The sequence below is a fragment of the Lacerta agilis genome, chromosome 8 (genome assembly GCF_009819535.1).
Source record: "Lacerta agilis isolate rLacAgi1 chromosome 8, rLacAgi1.pri, whole genome shotgun sequence".
NCBI lineage: Eukaryota > Metazoa > Chordata > Lepidosauria > Squamata > Lacertidae > Lacerta > Lacerta agilis.
The window spans coordinates 23,260,437-23,287,490 of NC_046319.1; the positions used below are offsets into that span (position 1 = coordinate 23,260,437).

The 27,054-nt window shown below is 45.2% G+C and overlaps 1 protein-coding gene across 1 annotated transcript in view; it reads left to right on the forward strand.

Moving 5' to 3' along the window:
* PLEKHG5 (pleckstrin homology and RhoGEF domain containing G5) overlaps positions 1–27,054 on the forward strand; it is a 102,143-nt gene that overhangs the window by 7,888 nt on the left and 67,201 nt on the right. The window contains exon 2 of the mRNA XM_033156547.1: positions 22,816–22,898. Within this exon, the coding sequence (XP_033012438.1) occupies positions 22,816–22,898 (83 nt within the window). The remainder of the gene's footprint in view (positions 1–22,815; positions 22,899–27,054) is intronic.

Consider the following 27,054-nt stretch of genomic DNA (forward strand, 5'->3'; position numbering starts at 1 on the left):
ACATGCCACTTGCAAACCCTGCAGTGTGCTATAAGGCTATTTATTCTGCCCCGCAAAAGGGAAGGGAGGAATCTGGAGAGAGAGGGAGAGAGAGACAGACAGACAGTGTGTATAAGATATTCCTTAGGAGAAGAAGTTTTGTAAAAGTTAAAAACACGTTTGCCTCAGTGGGCATTCCTGCTTCAGAGAGGTGTGTGCATGTGAGGGGTGTGTGTGTGAGCTGACAATTGATAAAGACCTTTTTACTAAAAAACAACAACAGCCAACCCCACAAGTGTTTAAAATCTAGCCTGGGTACACCTTGCATGGTTGAATTTACCCAGAAGCAGACCTGCGACATCAGTCCCCGTGGGCATTGTGAGCTGCATCATAGCAAAGAGTGTTGCCAAATTTCAACCGCTTACCATTTACACTTAAGTTTTCTGCATTTGCTGTGTTTTGCTTTTACCGCTGCCAGTAGTAACATGCTGAGCGAGAGTAAACATTTTCTAATAAAACTGACCCAGAGATGCAGATTTAAGGACCTGCGTAGATTTTTCTTTCTCAAAATGAAAAATAAAGAAGCATGATGGAATAAGAAAAAAATGCTGCAAGGAATTCTATACTGAGTCCTGTATTTTTTTTTGGGGGGGGGTACCTTTTATCCCAGCCAATGGGGAAAAAATGTCCCATGAGGTTTTTCAAGCGAAAACTGAGTTAGGGAAACAGAATTCAGTTATTTTCATCTCTCTCCCACTATCACATGCACACACAATTCATTTGGGGCCACTTACTTATGCCAGGATACATTGGAATTTCAGCTTGGGGTAGTAAATTGTCACCCTACCCCACCCCCCAAAAAACCCTTTCTATATAAGTTTTCCAGTTTCTGATGAAGAACGTTAACTTCCTCAGATAAACTGGCTGAAGATCACACCAGGTTTCCAGTTCCATGATTAGACTAAATTGCAATTGTTACATTCCTTGCTATATATACCAAACTGAAGGGCACTTCCACTATGAGGAAAGGCACTGCTAAAGTGTTTTAGGTTTTGTGGTGGTGGGAATGGCTAAGCACAGGTGGAATATGAAGAAAGATTTATAAAACTGTGCATACTAGAAGAAGAAGAAGAAGAAGAAGAAGAAGAAGAAGAAGAAGAAGAAGAAGAAGTACTACTTCTCGACACCGTGTAACTCTCTGCCACAAGATGTGATGGCCATTGACTTAGGTTTAGGAGGAAGTATGGTCGATCAACAGCCATGATGTCCTAGGTGGAACCTCCATGTTCAGAGGCAGTCTGCCTCTGAATGAGAGCTCTTGAGATTAATGGCAAGGGAAGACTCTTGCAGTCACGCCTGGCTTGCGGCTCTCTGCAAAACTTTGCTGCAGCCCACTTTCCTTGCCTGACCTCTGAGGCTGCAGGCACAGGTGTCAGCTTTTAGCAAGAGGCCAGAAGCACGGCTGATGCAAATCCCGCTGTTGTCTCCGTGGTTTCATTCCCAACAACCCTGTGAGGTAGGTAGGTAGGTTATGCTGAGAGATGCTGATTAGTCTGTGGTCACATAGTGAGCTACGGGAACCCGCTGCCAATTATACTTGGTCTCGGGTCAGCATTTCTGTTCAGTACTAGACTCACTCTTCTAGTAAACAGGTTTTTGTGTGTGCAGCAAAATATTCTGTCCTGTCTAATTGGGAGATAAGAAATTGGGGTTCTCATAGGACGCAATGGTGCTCCTTTCTCTCATTATCTCCTGCATCAAATTTTAAATCATCTGCCTGACTTGGAGACAATGGTTCTCTTCCCATGTATGATTTCGACACTCCTTGTTTCTTTCGAAATCTCATTGTAGGGGCAAGACCGCCTTATTTTGGTTGCTTTCCAGCAAGATTTCTTTTTCTTTTTTTTTAAATGCCCACCATAAGTCTGTCTTGTATCCTTGCCTGAGATCTCTTTCATAAATGATGGAAAGCGAAATTTGTAAAATGTCTGTAGGAGGCACGAGAAAAAGGCCCTTTGTCCGGTTGGGTGCGCAGAACATTGGTCAGTTTCTTAGAAGCTCTTTGCTCTCCCAGAAACCTCCCGTTTCACCAGGATGAATGAGCCACTTGTCTGTACATCTGCCGGAACCTGCTCCTTAAGGTGCAATCCTGACCGGCTACGGCTCAAGCCGTGGATGGAACTTGGGCTAAAAAATGTTGCGCTCGCCACCATCCCAGGCTGGTGAGACACACAGAGAGAGGATCTCCCTTCGGGCCACTGAGCTTTAAGGACAAGCCACGCTTGTGGGATTCCTCTATGCAAAATGTTTCTATACTGGAAGAAAAGAGGGGCGTACGAACTGGAGACCCTCCCTGCGGACTTGACGGAGCTGGAATGCGCAACAGTGGAGCGCTTTTCGTGGAGTTCAACTCTGGATATCACGCAGGATCTGGAGGGTAGGTCAGGCGCCCCGCGTGCCGAAAGCTCGAGGGATGAGGTCACCCCAGCCTGGCGCTCGCTTCCCAGAGCCAACCCAAAAATTACGCAAACAGTTTTAAGAGTCTTAGGCAATTTATTTCCACAATAAGAAGTTGCTTTCTTTCCCCGCTTCCTTTACCTCCCCCTGCCAGGATGCGCCGGAGCTGTTTTATTGCAGGGCAAAAGAGTTTTACAGTTTTAAACAAAAGTGTGAGGTTTAGTAAACAGGCGGCCGAAAATCAAAGTTTGGGTGCTGCTGGGTCCTGCCGACTGTCCAAATATTTGGACAGCAGTTGCAGAAAGGATGAGGATTAGTTCAGAGGCTTGCACACTTTCGGGACGCGGTGCCTGTCTAAATAATAGCAGGAAAAGAGGAAAACAAAGCTTTAAAGAACAATGTCTCTCAGTGAGCAGAGGAGAAGAATCTTGCCAGTCTTGTGGTTTGCTTTTGGGGGGCTGAGCTGATAGCCTCAGAGTTGGGACCAAGTTGGATGGCTTGAAAGGAGGGTTGGGCAAGTTCATGGAGGGTAAGGCTACAAGCCATGGTGGCTATGCTCTGCCACCATGGCTGCAGGCAGTAATGCTTCTGAAAAACCAGTTGTTGGAAAGAGTTGCTGTTGCACTCAGGTCCTGCTTGTGGGTTTCTCTTTGTGGTGCATCTGGTTGGCCACTGCGAGAAGAGGATGCCGGATTTTGATTGGCCGTTGGCCTGATCCAGACGGGCTCTTCTTGTGTTCTTATAGATGAGGGATGATTCTCCTGAAGTCACTAGAGTTATGGCACAATTTCTGACCAGGATTTTTGAAGTAAAATCTGGGGCGCTCTGGCCTGAATAATAGTGGTTGTCGAAGATCTCTCCCCCTCTCCCCCCCCTTTATTTTACATCACATGTCTTAGAATTTTAGCATATACAGAGGGCTTATGTTTGTTGTCTTATTTATGCCACTAAAGGTGTTGTATTGTATAGATGCTGTTGGATTCCCGTCAGCATAGCCAATGGCCAAGGACGATGAGAGATTTATTTATGTATTTCGTTTGTGGATTGCGTCTATATCAAAAAGAATTTCAAGTCCAGCACAGATACAGACTGAGATTTAAATTTTCTATAGGTGTTTCAATGGGTGCTCTGAGGACAGTAGAGAAGGCGTCTGGCTGATATGGTGACGGGAAGGCATTACAGAAGGCAGGTGCTGCCACACTAAAAGCCTGATTCCTATGTCCTATGGAAAGGACCTCCTGATGAGACGGTATCTGCCAAGGTCTCCTGCAGAGTTCAGTGATCGGTTGGATCTATCAGGAGTGAGACAATCTGTTTGGTATCTTGACCCCAAGCTCTAGAGCAGTTTTTCCCAAACTTGGGTCTCCAGCTGTTTTTTGACTACAATTCCCATCATCCCAGACCACTGGTCCTGCTTGCTAGGGATGATGGGAGTTGTAGTCCAAAAGCAGCTGGAGAACCAAGTTTGGGATACCCTGATCTGGAGAGCTTTGTATTACCAGTACCTTGAACCTGGCCTACTACTTAATGGTGGTCCACCAACATCTGGAAGGGACACCATGTCTGACCTTGCACAATCCATTTTAAATGTTGGTCTGTGGACCCCTGGTTGGTACCTGAAATAGGTATGTCCTACTTGCGCAGGGCAAGTCCTCTATTTTGAAGGGCTGCAGCAAGAGGAGAGTCCTCTACCTGAAGGTGCCCTCTATTGGAAGGCTGTTCTTTCAAAGTCTGGGTTTAAAGATAAGGAGCCATCAAAAGGGAGAGAAGGGAGGGGGCCCTTTTTGAAGTTGCTCATCCTCGGTGAACAGCACCTGGTCACACACCTCTCTCTCTCTCTCTCTCTCCTGGTATCTGCCTTGGTTAAAGGCATTGCATTTCTTAATTAGATAGCATTAATATGTTTGTCCCTGATGCTGGTCCTACTCAGAGTACACCCAATGGCATTAGTGGGCATAACTATTGTAATTTCAGGAGCTCAACTCAATAGTTAGCATGATTTCAGGAGATCTACTCTGAGTAGCTGGGTGCAGCCTATTACCGGTATTTGGATGTTTGCTGCTGTACACATAACCTACGGTGTGCAAATTGTCATTCTCTTTTACCTTATTGCATTGTTGTTATTAGTAGTAATATTGAATTTGAACCCCGCCCTTTGACCCCAAGGAGCCTAGGGCAGCAAAGAGGTACACAATTTAAGAAGCAAAAACTAAAAAAGCAACACCTATCAGCTTATCACCCATTCCCACCACCCTTCTGAGTAATACCCCTCCCCACTCCCTCACTATATTTAAGGATCTAGTGACTTCTGTTTCAGTGTATCTGAAGAAGTGTGCATGCACACGAAAGCTCATACCAAGAACAAACTCAGTTGGTCTCTAAGGTGCTACTGGAAAGAATTTTTGATTTTGTTTCAACTACGGCAGACCAACACGGCTACCCACCTGTAACTAAAAAAGCAAAAGCATTCTTAAAACAGACCAAAACACTCCAGTATCAATTACAATTAGAAACATGTAAAATCATGTATATCTGATGGTATTGGTTTTTATTTATGTATAGTATAGAAGTTTTCTTTTTCTTTTTTTCTTTTTGTTTGTCGGTTTTTGGCATGTACTTTTTGTACTTTTGTGCAATCTTCAAACAAAGAAAAGTGTTAAAAAACACATGTAAAAACCAGTTGCAGTTTTTTATTTTTTATTTTTTAAAAAAACATTCTAAAAGCAGTTAAAAATATTCTTCAATCCAAGGATCTTGGGGTTGCCGGGAACAAGCAATTTAGGGTTCAAGTAGATAAATAGGTACCACTCCGGCGGGAAGGTAAACAGCATTTCAATGCGCTGCTCTGGTTTCACCAGAAGCGACTTAGCTATGCTTTCACCAGAAGCGGCTTAGTCATACTGGCCACATGACCTGGAAAAACTGTCTGTGGACAAACGTCGGCTCCCTCGGCCAATAAATCGAGATGAGCGCCGCAACCCCAGAGTCGTTCGCGACTGGACTTAACTGTCACGGTTCCTTTACCTTTACCTTTATTTACCAACATGTAATGGGCCATCCTACCCTGAAACCATAACAGAGAAACCTTCCGGCTTTCTTTTGAAGCTTCCATTGTATGCTGAAGAGGCAATCCACATATCCCACCCTCGACTAGCAGCTTGGCTCTTCAGCAGCCACAGTGGAAGCTTCAAAGAACACACTCCCCACCCCCACGCCAATCCTGGGCATCTTTGCCCAGTTCGCCCCCATGCATGCTTGTCGCTGTGAAGCAGATGTGTGTCAATAATGAAGGCTTTCATCCACCCTCCTCCTCCTCCTCCTCCTCCTCTCTCTCTCTCTCTCTCTCTCTCTGTGTGTGTGTGTGTGTGCAATTTAATACATACAAAGGAGACAAAAGCTAGACCAGTAATCTTCAATGTACAACAAGAGCTTTTAAGAATGGCGATCTTAGAAACTGCAGGCCTGTTTTCATTTGAAACGAGATACCTCTGGAAGAACTGCAGGTACAGCATGGAAGGTCAGAGCTGCAGGTTGTCCTGGGACAGGAAGCTCTGGAAACCAGCATGGGGTCCTGGGAGGCTTGCTAGAAGGCTGTCAGATGTTTTGCAAAGCTCCACCTCTGTAAAACAGGCTGAAAACAGGCTTACGAAAACCCTTGCGGCTTTTAGAACTAGCCAATGTGAGTGAGCAGGTACCACCTGTAAGTTTATGTATGGAAGAACAGATTTGGGGAATCCAGTGCGCAGTTCTGGCCGCCTCACCTGAAAAGGGATGTTGTAGAGTTGGGAAAGGTTCAGGAAAAGGCAGCCAAAATGCTCAAGCAGATGGGGGCATCTCATCCTCATTCTGACCTATTTTAAAACTTTTCAACATTAAGAGGAAAGTGCACATCTCAGTTTTATTCTTGGGGAAGTGGGAGAGAGGTAGAACAAATATTTTGGGTAAGACTTGGAGTTGTTTTTGGTTTTTTTTGCAACTCTGAAAATCTCATCCCTGCTTTGATCGCTTTTAAAGTGTGGGTGTGAGTGTGCAAACTGCTGTTTGCATAGGTGGTTGGACACTTTGCCACACAATGTTAATCCCCCCCCTTTGACTTCACACAAATATTTAGCTCTTGTGCTGCTTTTAGATGTAAACATCTTCCCCTTTGCTGTGACGGATGCCTTCCCTTGGCTGACAGCTGGCACCGCTAGGGAGTTGGTCCTGCAGCAGACCTCCCACTGGCAGGCCACGGACTGGGATGGATGGTGCACGATGGGTAGATGAAAAATCAGAGGGCTCCGCCGCCTCTTTCTAACCTGCCAAGGCAGTGGAATTCCCAATCGCTGCTGCAATTTCCCTTGTGGGAACGTAGGAGGAGCGGTTCCACCAAGAAGAAAGGCTGGTTTGTAAGAGGGACATGGCAGGAGTTTAAAGTGTTGTATGGAGAAAGCTCAAATCTCTTTACACACTGAGCTTCTCAGGTAGGCTGGAAGGGAACAATAGGCTTGATTACCTTTTTTCCTGCCAGGAAGTGGACATAGTTAAGCCTGGCAGGACAGCTTACTCTATGGCATTAACCCCATCATGCATTGATTACTTGTTGGTTATATGAGGCTGGTTATCCCACAGTTGGCTGTGCAGAAGGCCAACTCCAAAGAGGATGTTGCGGGCAGACACACATTTCCCTGCTTAGTTCTGTTGCCTCCAGCTCTGTCGTCCTGCCCGCTTCCTCTCCACCCGCCCCGCCCCCCCAGCTCGCTCCCAGTTCTGCAACTGGATTTCCTTCTTTTCTGCTCCTCCCGTGTGTTTTAAAAAGCTTCCCTTTTTCCTGCGCTGAAAGGATTCCCTTCTTCGCTCCCATGATTATTCATAATAGGTCAACGGCAATCATAATTCCGCCTGGCGGGGCGGCCAATAGGGAGGCTGTTACTAAGTGGTCAGGGCCAAGAGTGACCCCACCAGCGACAGAGGCTGCATTGTTCTGTGGGGCTTCAGGGTGGTAGTGGGGAGAGAGTAATTTCAAAGTGTGGGCAGCCCAGTCTCTCGAGAAGAAGCACATTTTCTCTCACACAACTTGGGCAATAAAACAAAGAGGACAGGCCATCCTCCGCTGCTGTGCTTGATACCTAGGTGCCGTCACTGTTCATAGAATCATAGGACTGTAGTGTTGGAAGGGATCCCAAGGGTCATCCAGTCCAACCCCCTGCAATGCAGGAATCCCTGACAGATGGCCATCCATCCTCTGTTGAAAAACCTCCAATGGATGTGAGGTTGTCGGTTCCACCCTCATCTTCCTAATGTTTAGTTGGAATCTCCTTCCTTGTCACTTAAATCCGTTGTTTTGGATGCTCCCCTCTGGAGTAGCATAAAACAAGCTTGCCCCATCTTCCATGGGCAGCCCTTAAGATCTTTGAAGATGGCTATCCTATCCCCTCTCGTCTGGGTCTCATCTTATCCAAGATAAACATACCCAGCTCCCTCAATGAGCCTTCTCCTCCATGAAGATGTCCAATCCCTCTATTAAAGCCATCCAAGTTCAGGACTGTCACTGCCCTCAGTGGGAGGGAGTCCCACAGGTTAACTATGTGCTGTGTGAAGAATGACTTCCTTTATATCTGAATCTCCCAAAGATCAGCTTCGTTGGATTTCCACAAGTTCTACTGCTAGGTGATAGAGAGAAAAACTTTCTGCATGCCGTGTGTAAAATGTATAAACTCCCATCATGTCACCTCTTACTTGCCTTTTCTCTAAACTAAAAACTCCCCAGTGCTGCAACCTTTCATTGTGTGTGTGTGTGTCACTCCATTCCCTTGATCTTTTTGTTTTCTCTTTCCTGATTTTGTTGGAGATGACGGTCTCAAAGTGCAATGGCATTAGGGGGCAGCAGACTCAGAACCAGCCTCTATTCTTCCCCCTAATTCTACACAAATGAAGTAACCCTATGTCTGTTTCCCTTGCCCACAATTTACAGGGCCTTTTCTGTGGGTAACGGATGGGTAGGGAACTCCTGGGCCCACACAGCAGCCAGAGGAGACGGTTTAATAATAATAATAATAATAATAATAATAATAATAATAATAATAATAATAATATTTATTATTTGTACCCCGCCCATCTGGCTGGATTTCCCCAGCCACTCTGGGCGGCTTCCAACAGAAATCAAATACAAAAATATCAAACATTAAAAACTTCCCTAAAAAGGGCTGCCTTCAGGTTTTTTCTGAATGTCAGGTAGTTGTTTATTTCCCTGACCTGTGATGGGAGGGCGTTCCACAGGGCGGGCGCCACTACCGAGAAGGCCCTCTGCCTGGTTCCCTGTAGTTTTGCTTCTCGCAGTGAGGGAACCGACAGAAGGCCCTCGGCGCTGGATCTCAGTGTCCGGGCTGAATGATGGGGGTGGAGACGCTCCTTCAGGTATACAGGACCGAGGCCGTTTAGGGCTTTAAAGGTCAGCACCAACACTTTGAATTGTGCTCGGAAACGTACTGGGAGCCAATGCAGATCTCTCAGGACCGGTGTTATGTGGTCTCGGCGGCCACTCCCAGTCACCAGTCTAGCTGCCGCATTTTGGATTAATTGCAGTTTCCGGGTCACCTTCAAAGGTAGCCCCACATAGAGCGCATTGCAGTAGTCCAAGCGGGAGATAACCAGAGCATGCACCACCTTGGTGAGACAGTCCGCGGGCAGGTAGGGTCTCAGCCTGCGTACCAGGTGGAGCTGGTAGACAGCTGCCCTGGATACAGAATTAACCTGCGCTTCCATGGACAGCTGTGAGTCCAAAATGACTCCCAGGCTGCGCACCTGGTCCTTCAGGGGCACAGTTACCCCATTCAGGACCAGGGAATCCTCCACACCTGCCCTCCTCCTGTCCCCCAAAAACAGTACTTCTGTCTTGTCAGGATTCAACCTCAATCTGTTAGCCGCCATCCATCCTCCAACCGCCTCCAGGCACTCACACAGGACCTTCACGGCCTTCACTGGTTCTGATTTGAAAGAGAGGTAGAGCTGGGTATCATCTGCATACTGATGAACACCCAGCCCAAACCCCCTGATGATCTCTCCCAGCGGCTTCATATAGATATTAAAAAGCATGGGGGAGAGGACAGAACCCTGAGGCACCCCACAAGTGAGAGCCCAGGGGTCTGAACACTCATCCCCCACCACCACTTTCTGAACACAGCCCAGGAGGAAGGAGCGGAACCACTGTATAACAGTGCCTCCAGCTCCCAACCCCTCTAGTCGGTCTAGAAGGATGTTATGGTCGATGGTGTCAAAGGCCGCTGAGAGATCCAGCAGAACTAGGAAACAGCTCTCACCTTTGTCCCTAGCCCGCCGGAGATCATCGACCAGCGCGACCAAGGCGGTTTCAGTCCCATAGTGAGGCCTGAATCCCGATTGGAAGGGATCCAAATGGTCCGCTTCTTCCAGGTGTGCCTGGAGTTGTTCAGCAACCACTCGCTCAATCACCTTGCCCAAGAATGGTAGATTTGAGACTGGGCGATAGTTGGCCATATTGGCCGGGTCTAAAGATGTTTTTTTAAGAAGCGGTTTAATGACCGCCTCTTTCAGCGGGGCTGGGAAGGCTCCCTCACAGAGGGAAGCATTCACCACCCCGCGCAGCCCATCGCCCAGCCCCTCCCGGCTAGCTTTTATAAGCCAAGATGGGCAAGGATCAAGGAGACAGGTGGTTGGTTTCACTCGTCCAAGCAGCCTGTCCACATCCTCGGAGGTAACAGACTGAAATTGGCTGTGCTGCCCTATTCCCAGCAGGGAACAGGATCATGCAGAGAGGCCACAGGATTTAATCTTCGCTTATCTACTGGAGGAGCTGAGATTAAAGCCCTTTTACCTGTTCTTTAAGTGGGCTGTGGAGGGAGGTGCCAAGGCTGCCACCCTCCTGCTTAAAGGACAAGCAGAGCAAAGCACCCTTTGTTTTTTTTTTATAAGATTTTATTATTTTCCAATAAATCACTGAAAAACAAAATACAACAGTTACACAAGACATATTAAACAATATAAAAACAACAATAAAAACAATAACAATAACAATAAACATAAAAAGAAAAAAGAACATATACATACCTTGACCAATACCTATCTTTATACTTTCCTTGTTTCTAACTTCTCTATTTGGGGACTTCCCCCATTCCCTCCACTGTCTTCAAAATCAAATACATCTTTAAGGTAGCTTTATATCTTGTTCAGTTTACATTTGCTCAAATTTTCAATATGCTTAACTTTACTCGGTCATATACTTAATCAACTATTAATCAACTATAAATCTTATCTTAATATCAAATCTTAACTCCTATTTAACAAAAAAAATCATTCATACAAAAATTTTCTCTTGCCAATTTTATCTAACATAAACCTATTAAAGCCTCTATACATCTCTGCTCAAATATTCAATTTTGCTGATTTAACTAAATAGTCTTTAAATTTTTTCCAATCTCGTGACACCGTCTCCTCCCTCTGGTCCCGGATTCTGGCGGTCAGTTCTGCGAGTTCCATGTATTCCATCATCTTCATCTGCCATTCTTCCACCGTTGGTATCTCTTCCCCTTTCCATGTTCTTGCCAATAGGATTCTGGCTGCTGTTGTGGCATACATAAAAAACACTCTATCCTGACTGGGTATCTCTTCATTGGTTATGCTCAGAAGAAATGCCTCTGGTTTCTTACAAAAGGTAACTTTCATTACCTTCTTGAGCTCATTATAAATCTTATCCCAGAAAGCATTTACCGCTGGGCACAGCCACCACATATGATAAAAGGTACCTTTCGCATGTTTACATTTCCAACATACATCTGACATTTTGGTATTCATCTTAGCTATCTTAACTGGTATCAAATACCATCTGTAAACCATTTTCATTATGTTTTCTCTTAAACTATGACAAGCAGTAAATTTGATACCTTTCTGCCACAGTCTCTCCCAGTCATCCATCATAATATTATGTCCTACATCTTTCGCCCAATCTATCATTGACGATTTAACCAGTTCATCTTTCGTATGCCACTCTAGCAAAAGATTATACATTTTGGAAAGGTTCTTAAAGTTCGATTCTATCAGTTCTGTTTCCAGTTTTGATTTTTCTACTTGAAAACCAACTTTTTTGTCCATTTTAAATGTTTCATATACCTGATAATAGTGCAGCCAGTCGGGGACCTGACTTTTCACCTGATCGTAGCTTTTTAGCTTAAAAGAGTCCCCTTCCTGCTGCAATATGTCCATATATCTTAACCAGTTTGCAGACATGTTCGGTCTCTTATAGGCCTTGGCCTCCACTGGAGAGATCCATCTAGGAGTCTTTCTCTCTAACAAGTCTTTATATCTAGTCCAGACCTGATACAAGGATTTTCTAACTATATGAGACTTAAAAGTTCTGTGGATCTTAACCTTGTCATACCAAAGGTATGCATGCCAACCAAACATATTATCATGTCCTTCCAAGTCCAACACATCAACGTTCTCTAGCTTAAACCAGTCCTTTAGCCAGCAAAAGGCCGCTGCTTCAAAATAAAGTCTTAAGTCCGGCAGGGCAAAGCCTCCTCTCTCTTTAGAGTCTGTTAAAATCTTAAACTTGATTCTTGGCTTTTTGCCCTGCCATATAAACTTTGATAAATCCTTTTGCCATTTCTTAAAACAGTCCAATTTATCCAAAATTGGTATGGCTTGGAATAAAAACAGCATCCTTGGTAGGACATTCATTTTTATCACAGCTATTCTTCCCATTAACGACAGTTTTAATCTTGTCCATATTTCCATATCCTTCTTTATCTCCATCCACAGTTTTTCATAATTATCCTTATACAGGTTCAAATTCTTGGTTGTGAGACTGATACCTAGATATTTTACAGATTTAACAAAATTGAGGCCAGTGCCTTCTTGTATTCTTTGAATCTGTTCTGCACTCAAATTTTTACCTAAAACTTTGGTTTTCTGCTTATTTAATTTGAAGCCAGCTACAAGTCCAAATTGTTCAATTAGTTCCAAAGCTCTGGGGACACTGCTTTCCGGTTCCTGCAGGGATAGCATCAGATCGTCTGCGAAGGCGCGTAGTTTGTATTCTTTCTCTCCCACTCTAATTCCTTTTGTCTGTTTGTCTTTTCGAATCATATTTAGGAGGACTTCCAGGACCGTAATAAAAAGTAAAGGGGAGATAGGGCACCCTTGTCTTGTTCCTTTCTCAACTTCAATCTCCTCCGATATCACACTGTTTACTATTATTTTTGCTCTTTGTTCTGTATAAATGGCCTTGATGCCATTTAAGAATTTTTCTCCAACTCCCATCTTTTCCAAATTCTTTTTCATAAATGTCCAAGATATTTTATCGAATGCTTTCTCTGCATCAACAAATAATAGTGCCGCGTCTATGTTTATGTCTCTCTCCAGTTTTTCTAAAATGTCCACAATAATTCTCGTGTTATTACTTATTTGTCTTCCTGGCAAGAAACCTGCTTGGTCTCTATGTATATAGTCTTTCACAGTGTTTTTCAACCACTGTTCCGCGGCACACTAGTGTGCCGCGAGATGTTGCCTGGTGTGCCGTGGGAAAAATTGAAAAAATCAAGAGAATTACTTTATATATAGTCAATATAGGCACAGAGTTAAATTTTTTAACATTTTCTAATGGTGGTGTGCCTCGTGATTTTTTTCATGAAACAAGTGTGCCTTTGCCCAAAAAAGGTTGAAAAACACTGGTCTTTCAGCACTCTTTTCAGCCTTGTAGCCAAAACATTTGCGAAAATTTTATAATCCACATTCAAGAGGGATATTGGACGGTAATTTTTCATTAGAGTCTTATCTGTGTCTGGTTTTGGAATCAGTGTGATAAAGGCTTCTTTCCACGTCTCTGGTGCCCTATCTCCTTCTAGTATTTTATTGCAAGTTTCTCTTAACGGCTGCGATAGCCAATCTTTCAATGTCTTATAATATTTTGCTGTTAATCCATCCGGTCCTGGGGCCTTCCCCACTTGCATATTGTTTATTGCATCTTCTATCTCTTGTGTCGATATTGGGTGGTTGAGAGTTGTTAGTTTTTCCTCTGGGACTTTTTGCAATCCATTCTTTTCCAGAAATCGGTCTATCTCTGCTTCATCTATCTTCTCCTCCTTGTACAGTTGCTTGTAAAATCTCTGAAAACACCATCTGATTTCCTCCGGTTTCTCTACGTTTTTTCCATTTACTACCAAATTGCTGATGACATTTGCCTTTTGTCTTTTCTTTAATTGCCAAGCTAGTAATTTTCCACATTTATTAGCAGATTCAAATGTTCTTTGTTTCATCATTTTCACTTTCCATTCAATGTCCTGATTCATAATGTTCGCATATTGGGATTGCAAGTATTTAATTTCTTTTTGAATTTTGACACATCTGGGATGTCCTCTTAATTCTTTTTCCTTTTCTTTGATTAATTTCAGCAGTCTCTCCATTTCTACATTTTGTTGCTTCTTCTTTTTTGCTTTTTCACTTATGAGGAATCCTCTCATTACCGCTTTACTTGCATCCCAGGCAATCCTTTTCTCCACTTCGGAACTCCAATTAATTTGAAAATATTCTTTCATCTTTTTCACCGCTCTTTCTACTAGCTTGGTGTCCCTCATCAGTGCGTCATCCATTCTCCATCTGAAAGAATCCTTGGAAATCATTTTTAGGTTTAACTGTACCGGATTATGGTCTGAAAGCGTTTTGGGACCGATTTCTGCCTTTTGTATTTTTGGAGCCAATTCATTCGAAATCCAGATGTAGTCTATCCTCGACCATGACTGCTGAGATTCACTAAAATACGTTGCCTCTGTTTCTCTGGGATTTTTTAATCTCCAGGAGTCCACCAAATTCAAATTGTCCACCATTTCAAAAAAGGTCTTTGGGAGTTTCCCATCGTTTGTTAATTTAGTTCTTTGAGATCTGTCCATTAATGTGGAAACTGCCCCATTAAAGTCTCCAAGGCAAACTACCTTATAATCCAAATAATCCAACAGCAAGTCATGTATTTTTTTATAAAAAATCGACTTTCCATCATTTGGTGCATAAAGTCCCAGAATCAAGAATTTTTCGCCTTGTACGTTGATTTCAATTGCGATGTATCTCCCTTCTTCATCTTTAAATAGCTGTCTTGGGCTATATTTCTCCTTTGCGTAAATCACTACACCTCTCTTCTTGACCTTGTCCGATGATATAAACTCTTGGCCTAGTTTTTTGTTCTGTAATAATCTTCTATGACGACGGGCTATGTGGGTTTCCTGTAAACATATTATGTCCAAATTCTTCTTTTCTATGCTATAAAACACTCTGCGTCTCTTTGGTCTCTGATTCAATCCCCGTACATTCCAAGTCATTAGCTTGAGCGCCATTTCTTTGTTTATTCTTCTCCTCCAGTTGCCTGTCCTTTCTTATCTTGTTCTGGATCCTGGCTTGGTCCTGGTAGTCCCGACGGTGGTGGGAATACTTCTGGAAACTTGTAGAGCTGTGCTGGGTCCAATGGAGTACCTTTAAAGTGTTCCAGATGCTTGTCCAAGAACTTTTGCTTTTCCGCCAAGGATCTTATTCTTATCTTTTTCCCTTCAAACGTAAATGCCAGGCCTTCTGGAAATTCCCAACTGAAGGAGATCTTTTTTCTTCTTAGCTCAGTCACCAAATCGTTGTAAGGAGCTCTTTTATCCAAAAAAAAATTGGGGATGTCCTTATAAAAAATTACTTTATTCTGCTGTACCACCAGGTTGTTTCTGTAGTGTAAGTCCAGAAAGTAGTCTCTGTCGTGTCTATCGTGTAGCACAAGCAAACAGTCACTGACTGTTTTAGTGCTTTTCTTTCCTCTGGAACCTCTAGGTCCGAATCTGAAGGCCTTCACTATGCGTGCTGAGACGTTTACCTCTTCTAATTCCCAATATGTTGAAAATTGTTGCACAATGTAAGCTTTCAGGTCTTCCCCTTCCAATTCTGGAAGACCCCTTATTCTTATGTTTCCTTCTCTCTGATGTAGTTGCAGAAAAGCAAGAGATTCTTCAACAGTTCTCTGTCGTGTTCCAATATTCTCTATCTGCTCCAAGTCTATATTGTCCAATTTTTCCTCCACCTTTTTTATTTTTTCTCTGACCACTTTAATTTCCTCTGAATCCTTTTTCAAAGTGGTCACCTCAAGCCCTATTTTATTAATTTCTTCTCTGTTCTTTCTTACATTCTCCTCAATTTGCCCAATTGATTTTTCCAAGGTCTCAGTAGAATTTTTAATATCGGCTTTTATATCAGCTTGGAGTTTTTCTATTGCAGAGTTAACTGTTGTATTCACTGATGCACCAATGGTGTTCACCGATTCTTGTGTTTGCTTCAACCTTTCAGTGACACTATTCAAACCTGCTGCAATTTCTGCCACGCTAACAACCAATTTCTCCATTTGTTCCTGAAGAGTTAAGGAAACAGAGCCTTTTCTTTTTTCAGAGCCAGTTCCTTTAGATCTAGTTTCCATTCCCTGTGGGCTCTGTAGCTGTAATCTCAAGGTCACTCCAGTTGCTGTGGTAACTGTCTCAGACATTCACAGCAGAAGACCAACAGTCCCAAAAGTAAACACCAGGTGGCCTGCAGCTAGCTTCTGAGAACAAAGAGGCTGCTGAGCCAGGAGCCCACACCAGTCCAATAATCCAACTTTTAGGCAAAGAGTTCAAATTTTCCCAAAATTATAAATTCCTTGAAGCCAAGAAGAGTCTATTTTAAATAGCCCAAGTCAGTAACTGTTTCTCACTTGCAGTGTTACCACCAGGTCCATAAAGTAACTTGTATCTGGCTACAAAAGTCAAAAAGTCTCCACTGGTAAACAGTCACTGAAACAGTACCAAGGAAAAAGAAATGGCAACAATGTTTTGCAGCCCGCTACTGACCCGGAATCCTAGTCCTGAGGGCGAGCGGTGTCTTCTTTTGCCATATCAACTATTTCTGAGTCTCAAAATATCCATAAAACAACTTTTAATCAACTTTTAAAAAGTTTGGCAGAGTTCGCAAAACTTTCCCGTTACTCGCGGCTTTGATCTTTTAGCGCTACCCGGCTCGCGCAAACAGTTCAAAGGGAACAGGCTTCCTTTTAAAGTTTCCTCTGCAAGCAGTATGCTCCAAACTTTTCAGACAGTCCAAAATCTTTTACTTACAGAGTTTCTTTGGAAGTTTCTATGTCGGAAGTGCCGGGTGCTCGAGTCTGGCGGGATCGCTGCTTTGATCCTCCGAAGGCAGACGCTTCTTCAGTCCCGTGTCGGAGCTTCGCTCGCCCGATTTCCCCCCTTACGAGGGTCAATCGGGAGCGGAGACGACACGTCTGGGACCCACGAAGCAGACGGTCCACGGGACGCTCTTCCCGTGGCTTTAAGAGACCCGTGGCGCAGGCACGGAGATCCCTATCGCCTGACGGAGGACGGAGCCGTCGGACTCCCGTCCGCCATTGACTCGGCACCAAACCGGAAGTCGAGCAAAGCACCCTTTGAAACAGCTTCCAGCCTCCTTTAAAGGGGGCGGGAGAAGAAGCTGCTTCAAAAGGCCCTTTCGTCACTTTAAAACAACAAATGGCAAAATCTTCAGAACTCAGAGGATGGGGGAAATTCGGATCTAGGGAGGGCCAGGTCACTTCTTGGCCTAGGGATACTGGGTGCAGGATTGGTATAGAATATCTATTTATCATCTATCTATCCTGATTGCAGAGAGGGTAGTAGCTTTGTTAGCAGGCTGGTGCCAACTGCCTGGGGTGGCCTTGCAGCATTGTAGAGCGTGGAACAGCAGGTCACATATAATAGCATTTCAGCCCTTGGAATCATTCGAACTGTAGAGTTGGAAGGGACCCCCAAGGGTCCTCTAGTCCATCCTCATTGCAATGCAGGAATCACAACTAAATAATCCTTCCTGCCTCTGTTTGGTCTCTCTCTCTCTCTCTCTCTCTCTCTCTCTCTCTCTCTCTCTCTCTCTCCCCACTTCCAATGCCCTTTTGACAAATGCGCCACCCTCTCCCAGGGATCCCTAAAAAGGCAAAGGCCCAAAACTTTGAGCTTCTCTCCCCCCCTCCCCCCACTTCTGAAAAATAAGAAATAAAACTCCAGCTGTGAGTCAGTTTGCTGGCAGCCTGCGCCGTATACTGGGTCGAAGGGAACCCGCCGATGCCGTCAAGACGAGCATGGCCTCTGTTGTTGTTGGCTGCATCTGGGGCGGGGTGAGCTGTAATTCACTCGGTCCGCTTCTAAATATAAACCCTGTTGAACCACTTTGGCCAGAAGCTGCAGCTGTGTGAAAGCCATCCGTCGCCGAAAGCATCACTTATTTTCCTTTGGCTCGAGGTAGAAAAGAGTGTGCTCGTCGCTGCTCTGCACGCTCCCTGCCCCTCACTCGCTGTGTCTGACATTGGCTTTCCTGTGTCTTTGTCTTGAAAATGGCCACTGTCTTGTGCTGCTAAACAATTTTGGTGCTGCTTTGTTTGGCAATTGCCCAAGACTGAAATTTTAAATATTGGAAGTGGGGGAGGGGCCTTTTAGCCTATGCAGGGAGGACAGGTGGCTTAGAACCAAGCGGTTTGGTGTTGAAGCCCTGACCTTTGCATAGGTCAAAAATCCATTTTTGTTGTCGATAGGGATGGAAGAATCGGTCCATTTCAGTTTCTTTCTGTTTATCATCTTCGCGGTCTTGTTTAGCTTGCCCCATGTCGGTATCAGTTTGGATTTTTTTTTAAAAAAAACCTCAGTGAAAATGCATATGCATTTTTGTTCAGTTATCACTCCTAACATGCATGTTTCTGTACACAATTTTGCCTGTAAGCTGTGTTTTTTTGCAAGCCATCCCCCTGAATACAGTGCTTTTTGGCACAAACCTATCCCCCAAATTGCATCCTTTCCCCCTACTAATACCTGCATTTTGGTCAAACTGCCTTGCACAATTCGGAGAAGTGCGAATTTCAAAGGATAGGTGTGTTTTTGTTCACAAAGTGGTTCAGGAAAGGCAAATTTAGGTGGGTTGGGCACTGAAGTGCGAGAATCAAAAAAGAGTCTCTCTCCACTGTCCTTGTATATAATCTCAGAAGGGGCATGGTTGCCACAAAGATTGCCACCACCAGTTGCAGGAAACCACAGGAGGGGAGAACGCCTTTGTCCTTGAGTCCTGCTTTCTGGTTTCCCACAGGCATCTGGCTGGCCACTGTGAAAAGAAGATGCTGGATGCGATGGGCCATTGGCCTGATCCAGCAAGACTCTTTTGGGGTTCTTATTGCCATGAAGAACACCAGCACTTCAGAATTCACCACTTCAGCAACACTTGAGGGGATGGGGGAGCTTCATTGGGACTGAATCAGAGCTCAGCAGTTGGAGGGTAGATGGAGGGCAGAACCTGCAAAATTGAAAAAAGAAAACTCCCAATGCCCCCCCGCCCTTTTGCACTTGTCTGGAAGGGGGTCTCCATGTGGCTCTGAGTTTCGTGTCTCTGGACTTTTTCCGTCTTCCTCTTTGCTCACCGTGTATATTTGTAAACAAGCATTTTGCAAAAATAATGCCGTCATTCTCTCCCACACTCCCTGGTTGAAATACTGGCGCATTTCACCATTCGGGGAAGCGAGGAACCGCATGCACAAATTTGTATTCTCACCCCCCAACCCCCACCCGCCAAGAAGAGAGAGAAAGATTTAAACAGCTGGTATGAAAACATTGCCTGGCGAAACCGTTGCCAAGAGCGGTTCTGCGGCGAAGAGCAAAAATAAAAAGGCCAGATTTAGACAAACTCCAAGGGGTTTTCTTCAAGCTGCTTTGGGAAAGGATATGTGAAACTCTGAAGAGGTGGTGGGCACCAGCAGAACCGAAGAGAATTTATCTCTGGGGCAGCATCACTGAAGGAAAAACCTGCCTGCTGCCCAAAGATTTGGGCAATGGGGTCTTGTCTGGCATACCCAAGTGCGTGTTGTTGTTCCTGAGGGCAGATGTGCCTGCCTTAAATGGGAGTCCCTTGGAAAGGCAGCTGCGCAGTTGTGTGTGTGTGTGTGTGTGTGTCTCCGTGTGTCCCCTGGTCTCATCCTTGAGCCCGGATGTCCCTATGGTAGCTGTGGCAAGAGTGCCCTCACCCAACTTCGGCTGCCGCATGATGAGCCATGGCCATTCCTAGAGAAGGCAGCTCTAGATTCAAGGACATGTGCTTTCCTTTCATCACAGCTGGACTCCTGGGATACACTCTGCAATGCATGTTGCTGCCTTTGAAGAGCCTCCGGGAACTTCTGTGGTGACCTTTAAAATAAATAATTAAATTGCTTTTTCTTCGAAAAATTTCCCTCCACACGATGCAAATAAAGACAAGAAATACAAATGTTTTGCGGCAGCTTTAAAGACCAACCTGTTTTTTATTAGAGTATAATTTTTTTCGTGGACTGGAATCCACTTTGTTAGATGCATGACCGAGATGTTGCCCTGGTTCCAAGATTTCAGACCATAGCATCAAATAGTCACCAGCAGTACAAAGTTCTAGAGATCCCGAGAGATGGAGCTGAGCCCTGCAGAACAAAGACTCCAGCAGTTTGCTCTGCAAATTTGAACCAGGCACCGCCGAAAGGAAAACAAACAAACAGGAAGTGATTTCCCAGGGACTACACATGGATGCACTTATTTATTTGACAAGCAACATTCTGCGTTCCCAGACAATATTAAAACATGGCAACCAAACCACAGAACAGTAGATTTGGATAGAATTCAAAAAGACTGAGATATTTAAGGGAACTTCACAGATGTGGGGAAATGAATGGCTATTTCTTTCCTCATTTTCCTTTCTTCCCGGCTGACTTCTCATTTGATGAACGCGGGAAGGATCATGGCCCTGCCTCTCTTAGCAACATGGTTCCCTGAGATCACGGCTCTGCAGTATTTAGAAACCTGGAGCCTCGTCCGTAGGCCCTCTTGGATTGCTGCAAGGCATCCTGCTGGCCGCCTGACCCTGATGGTACCAGCTCCCTTTCACCTCCGATGGGAGTCCGTTTGGATTCCTGCGCAGGCCCTGTGTCTGACAGATGCTCCATCCCTGCAGCTGAGGGGTGCCTGCCAAGAACAGCACGTAATGGCCTTTTAAATGCTCTTTGTTGACGGGAACTTTTTCCCTGCATAATCAGGGGCTTAGGACTGGAGCCAGTTGAAAACTCTGAAGTTCGCCAGCAACGGAACCCAAGGCTTTCGAGCACAAGTCTCCCTCTGGGCTGAGAGGTGAGCAGCATGCCCTGACCCGGTAGCTTGCTCTGACTTTAATGTTTTTTACAGCACGTGGTTCATTTCTTTGCAGTGCAGCTGACAGAAAGACAAGTAGCTTCAGGACTTGATGTGAGCCACCAGCACATAACAGCAATTAACCCTGGAACCTGTGCTGGGCCTAGAATCGGACACACCATGCAAGAATAATAAGAGCCCCCAAAGCACGTACAGAGTGCCTTTTGCTTTGCCCTAAGTCTCTCCCAGAATGGGGGAAGGTGCTTGTTCCACATTAGCTATGGCTCACAAGTTAAAACTGTTCTATATTTCTATTTACTGCTCACTAGTGTTGGGCGATATCTGGTTTCCACAACGTAGCAATAGAACACCAGCTAAACATTGCAATATACCAATATACAGTGGTACCTTGGTTTTTGAACATCTCTGTTGACGAACATTTTGGTTTTCAAACGCCGTAAACCCAGAAGTAAATGCTTCGGTTTTCAAACTCGCCTCAGAAGTTGAACATGCTACGCAGCTTCCATATTGAGTTTTCCATGTCAATGCTTCTTTACTGAGCTTTCAGTTTTTGAAGGTTTCGGAACTCTAACGGTCTTCCAGAACAGATTACGTTTGAAAACCAAGGTACAACTGTATCACGATGTCTGAAATAAGGATGGAGCTCTGTAGACGCATTGGCTGGCTTCATGGTTTTTCCCACATTGCGATTTTTGCATAGTGCACACACACACACCATGATTTGAAATACATATAGCCAGCTCAAAAATGATGAAATCGATATCACGATATGGACTTCAAACCAGTTTTGGATGATCTGTCGATCTATCACCCAGCCCTGCTCTTCACAAAGGGCAGCAAACATATCTCTGATGCCGTTAAAAATAAAAACAAAATATTTTAAAACAGATGAAATCAGCAAAACATTAAAACAGAATGCAAATGGACCATTGCATGATCAAATGCTTCTCACCCCACCTGCCCCTGATTCCTACATATAAAAGAGCCTCATGCTTGTTGATCAAGGGCCAGAGAGGCTTTGGGTTCAAATCCCCACTCAGTCTTGAAGCTTTCTGGGAAACTTTGGAGCAGTCACTAACTCTCAGCCTAATCTGCATCACCGGGTTGCTGTGGGATATAAAATAGGAATAGAGGGGGAGAGCTGTGTCTGTGGGCTTTGAACTTATTGAATTGCAACAGGGGGAAAAATGAGTTATTAAATGAGCTGTGCTGTGGGTTATTAAGTTGAACAGACGTCCTTTGGCAGAGGGACTGACAGGCGGCTGTGCAACGTGGCCACTGAGGATGCACATGTGTTGGGGTCTTTGCCAGAGTTCCTATCATGTCAGGCCTGGTAGGCTGAACCCTGTGGCAGCAATGAGTTGCATGGTGTTTAAAAAATAATTTAAAAATCCCAGAATATCTTGCCTATCTTGCTTATACCCGAAAGGGAACTGCAGGTCTTTTCTGCCTTTTGACCTGAGCTTCACAATCACATATCCTCCAACTTTCCTCAGATGAAAACAGGGACATTTCTCATTGCCCCACAACTGACTCTCCTAGACCCCCTATATATATTTTTGTCCCCACCACAGAGCATTTCCTATCTGAAGAAGAAGGGCAAATGCCACCCCCACAACAACAATGGGATGCAGCACACACGTCCTCCACCATTCTGAGAAAACCCCTTCATCTGAATTTTATTTTATTTTTATTCTTTGGTAGATTTACAGAAAGAAAAACATACTGCAAGAAATAAATGTGAGAAAGAGGCAAGATTAGACGCAGGCACATTTTTTATTTTTTAAAGTCAAGAGTCCTTGCTCTCCTCTCCACAAGGGTGTTGCTAGAGGGTTCATGTTTACTTGTATGCAAAGCGCAATGACAGTGACCAGCTTCCCACCCACCCTTCATTTGCTCAGAACCTAAATTTTGCATCTATAGCAGATGCAAAATGTGTCTCGTGGGCCTGTGCTGTGGGTCTCTTAAGTCCCATTCTGCTCCTGTGATCACTAAGCTTTTCCTTTGCCAAAAAACCACTGCTTTTTAAAAATATTGGTCCCCCATTAGGACCACAAGCTGTCTATAGATCTGAAGTTTTGCAAGCTAGGTGCTGTGAAGCTGTTTGCTCCCGACTGGCTGCTGGACAACCTGCCTTCTTCTTCTTCTTCAGCAAACTTTTGAACGCTTTCTCTTCCAGATGAGCGGACCGTGACGGAGGAGAAGGAGAAAGTATTGTACTGCCAAAATCCCAACTGTGTGGAGAAGCGGCGAGCCACAAAGGTACTGTATTATGATTTTGCATGTGTTTGGATTCAGGGGGCTTCTGGGAAAGGGGGATATTCTTAGATCTTGAGGAAGTTGCCACAAAGCCTACCGTTTCCTCCCAAGTGCCTTGATCTGAGAAATCCAAAGGCTGTGGATTAACCAAGCCAAGGAGGATGAGGTCACAAATACAGAATCAGCTGTTGGCATTAGGCTACGACAGGCTCCATCTGCACAATATGCAGTGCTTTGCCATTCCTGTCAACTGCCCCCATTAAATCGGGACATCCCATTCTTTGGGTGCTGCGCGCATCCCAGACACATGTTTTTGGGCTCTGTGATCTCATGCAGGTCATGTGACTCGCACGGGAGCAGGGCCAGGAAGATGCACACCCTAATTTCTGGAGTCAACATGTTGGAAGGTATGCTATGCCACTTTGTAAACAGTCATGGCTTCCCTCAAAGAATCCCAGGAGCTGTTAATGTTGTTGAGAGTTGTTAGGAGACCTCTCTCCCCACCAACCCAACAGAGGTGCAAATGCCAGAGTGGTTTAACAATCAATTCCCCTTCACGGGGTGCTCTGGGAGTGAAATAAAGGGCCTCCTAACAGCTCTCAGCATCCCAAACAAACTACAGTTCCCAGAATTCGTTGGGTGGCATGATGCTGCTTTCAAGGCATAGTGCAGGCAGGGCCATAGGGATTCAGACACAGTGAGCCTCTAACCCACTGTGTAATGTTTCTGGGTCCAACAACAAGCACCTGCAATAAGGTGTAATTTTTTTTAAAAAAATAAAAGAAGGTTTATTCAGAGGAGCCTCTAAGGCAGGGGTCAGCAAACTTTTTCAGCAGGGGGCTGGACAACTGTCCCTCAGACTTTGTGGGGGGGGGGCAGACTATATTTTGGGGGGGAAATGAACGAATTCCTATGCCCCACAAATAACCCATAGATGCATTTTCAATAAAAGCACACATTCTACTCATGTAAAAACACCAGGCAGGCCCCACAAATAACCCAGAGATGCATTTTAAATAAAGGGACACATTCTACTCATGTAAAAACACGCTGATTCCTGGACCGTCCGCAGGCCGGATTTAGAAGGTGATTGGGCTGCATCCAGCCCCCGGGCCTTAAGTTTGCCTACCCATGCTTTAAGACCATACCCTCCAACATTTCTCCAATGAAAATAGGGACATCCTAAGGAAAAGTGGGACATTCTGTGATCAAGTCAGAAACTAGGACGGCTTCTCTAAATCAGGGGCGTCCCTGGAAAATAGCGACAAGAGTCTGCTAAGACTCTGCTAGAACTGAAACTCAAGACCTAAGGAACTGCCGAGGTCATGTGACTCCAGGGCAAGTCCTTAAACTGCCAAGCCCTTAACAGTAAAGGCGTGCCAACAAATTGCAAGATCTATCATTACACACAGGAACCGGAGTAAGCGGATGAGACCCAAAGTGGCAGCCCAGCATCAAGATTCCCCTCTCGCCCACCTTCCGTCCCTCTATCTGCAGCATGGTCCCAATATACTGAGTGCTCCCCACCTGCCACTCCATGCCACCCAATCTGCTCCACATCATCACTGCCTGGTGCTGGCATCATCCAACACATTGATGTCTAGACTGGGGGAAGATGGAGCGGGTATCACGCCCTTCTTTAATTGGCTGCCAGCCCATCTGAAAAGTTTTGCCCAGTGCCTGACTTCGAGAATGAACTAAAAACGACATGAGTCCCAAAAAAGTGGTGAGAGCTGCTTATTGTTACATGTGTGAATTTATCCTAAACGTGCCCACTTTATTATTATTATTATTATTTTTTAAAAAAAGAAGCTGAATACCTACCATGGGGATTAACTAACCAGAATATTTAAAGTGTGTAAGTGTGTGTGTGTGTGTGTGTGTGTGTGTGAAGGGTAAGGGGTAAAGAAAATAAGAACCCGGCTGCTTTTTCCCAGCTGGGTTTTTAGAACTGAATGTGGGTGCCCCAAGTTCCGTTGTGCCCCTTCATGGGTGTGGCTGATGGAGACGGAGCCGTTCGGGCCTGATGTTTGGCTCTGTCCTTCCCCTCTGCCTCTCCGCCCTTCCTCGGGTCTCCCCCTTACCTCACCGCCTCTTTCCCCTCCCTGCTAACAAACCGCAAAGACTTTTCCAGACAGAGTGGCAGCCTCAAAGCCTCAGCAGCTGGAGAAATGCTCAGCTCTCCCCCCCCCCCAAAAGGATCAGTGCCTCGCCATTCCAACAAGAAGATTTGGGGTGGGTGTGTAAAGAGAGAGAGAGAGCGACAGCTGTTCTCCCTTGTCCGCTTTGCTCAATTCACAACGATTCGCTGGAGCTGCTCCCCCTGTTCTCTGCTGCTCAGGAACAGGAAAGGAGCCCAGCAACACGATATGCAAAAAATGAAAAAGGGCAGCTTCGTAGGACCCTTGAGCTGGCCTGTGTGTGAGGAGTTGGAGGAGGAAGGGTCAGTTTCCTTGAGAAGACTGGGGTGCAAGGCAGCCTCAGCTTGTTTACATGGTTACAGGTTGAGCAGGTGGGGAGGGAGGGAGGGAGGGAAGTAGGCAGGCTGACTAGTACCACTAAAATAAATTAAGAACGTAAGAAAAAAAAGCCTGTTGGATCAGGGCATCTATCCCAGCATCGTGTTCTTGCAGGAGCCAATCAGATGCCTGCGGGAAACATGCAAGAGTGCTCTCTCTCTCTCTCTCTCTCCCCCAACCCGAGTTTTCCAGCTACTGGTGTACAGAAGCATCACTGCCTTTGACCGTGGAGGCAGAGCAGAGCCATCCTGGCTAGTATCCGCCTTCTACTCTGTGAATTTGCCTAATCTTCTTTCAAAGCCACCGCTGCCTCCTGCGGGAGCGAGTTCCATAGTTCAACTATGTGCTGCATGAATAAGCTCGAGTTCCGGTGTTATTAGAGAGGGAGAAAGAACTTTTTTCTCCAGCTACTTCCTCCGTACCGTGCATAATTCTATAAACCTCTATCATGCCGCTTCAGTCCAACCCTAGAATTAAGGTGAAGAAAAATTTCATGGGTTTTTCTTTGGATGGGCAGGGAAGAATCAGTTCTAGGGCCATTCTTTAATTCAACTCAGACTTTGTCTTTTTTGTCTCTCTCCTGACGAGCTCTGGAGGGGGTGGGTGGGAAATGGCACAACTGATGCTCTGTAGCTTGCTTTGAACTGCAGGCAGGGGGAAGCTAGAAGTGGACAGGACCAATTGGCTAGTGCCTGTGACGCTGTCAATATGCCTTCTACCAATCTCTGGGACAGTTCTGCAACTGATTTGTGTGTGTGTGTAAAGTAAGGCTGGAGAATGGGCATATAAATGAATAAAAATAGATGTGATCTGGAAAAAAAAGAAAAAGCAGACAGCTTTCTTGAAGCACCTGCGTGTTTGGACATCACATACTAGGTTGCAGAGCCCTGTTGGGCCTAATCTGAGTCTGCCTCTGTGGAATGTGTGAACTAGCTGAACACCAAACCCCTCACTCACTATGCCAGCCTTGGGGTCCAGCTTGGGCTGTGCTGCTACCAAGAGCCCCAGCACAGATGGGCTGCCCCTGCTTCTACTCCCAGGTTATAATTTGTGTGTCTGCGTGCAAACTAGCCCTGCAGAATCTCCCGCTCTCTGCCTTGTCCTCTTAGCCTAATTGCTTGTTAATGTAAAGCTGTGATGGATTTAGAGCCTCTCATTCCCCTCTCCCCCATCTGTGGAGTAGCTGACTAGGTTACTCATTCTCTCTTCTCTGGGATAGCTTCCCTTACTTTTCTTTGGGACTGAAGTCTGGGCAGGAAAAAGAAATCCCTTTGGGGTTCCCCCCCCAATGCCACCTGGGTTTCTCTCTGGGGCTGTCTTGAAGTGAAGGTAAGTGTTTGCTAATGGTAGTCAACCCATATTCCTGGACCTTTCCCCCACCATTTCCTAAACCTTCATTATCTCTTTGGATGTTTTGCTGTTATGGGGAGCGTTTTTTGTTATTGAGATGAGGTTTTTTTTGGGGGGGGGATCTTGAGGATTATCCGCAAAGGGGGGATGCTCCATGGACTTTGTTCAGTCCCTGAGGTTGAATATGTGGTGTCCACCTTCTCCCCCGCCACCCTTGCCACCGCTACTACCTAGTCTTTGAACAAACTTCCTCTTCAGGTTGGTTAAAATTGAACCTGGAAAAAAGTCCA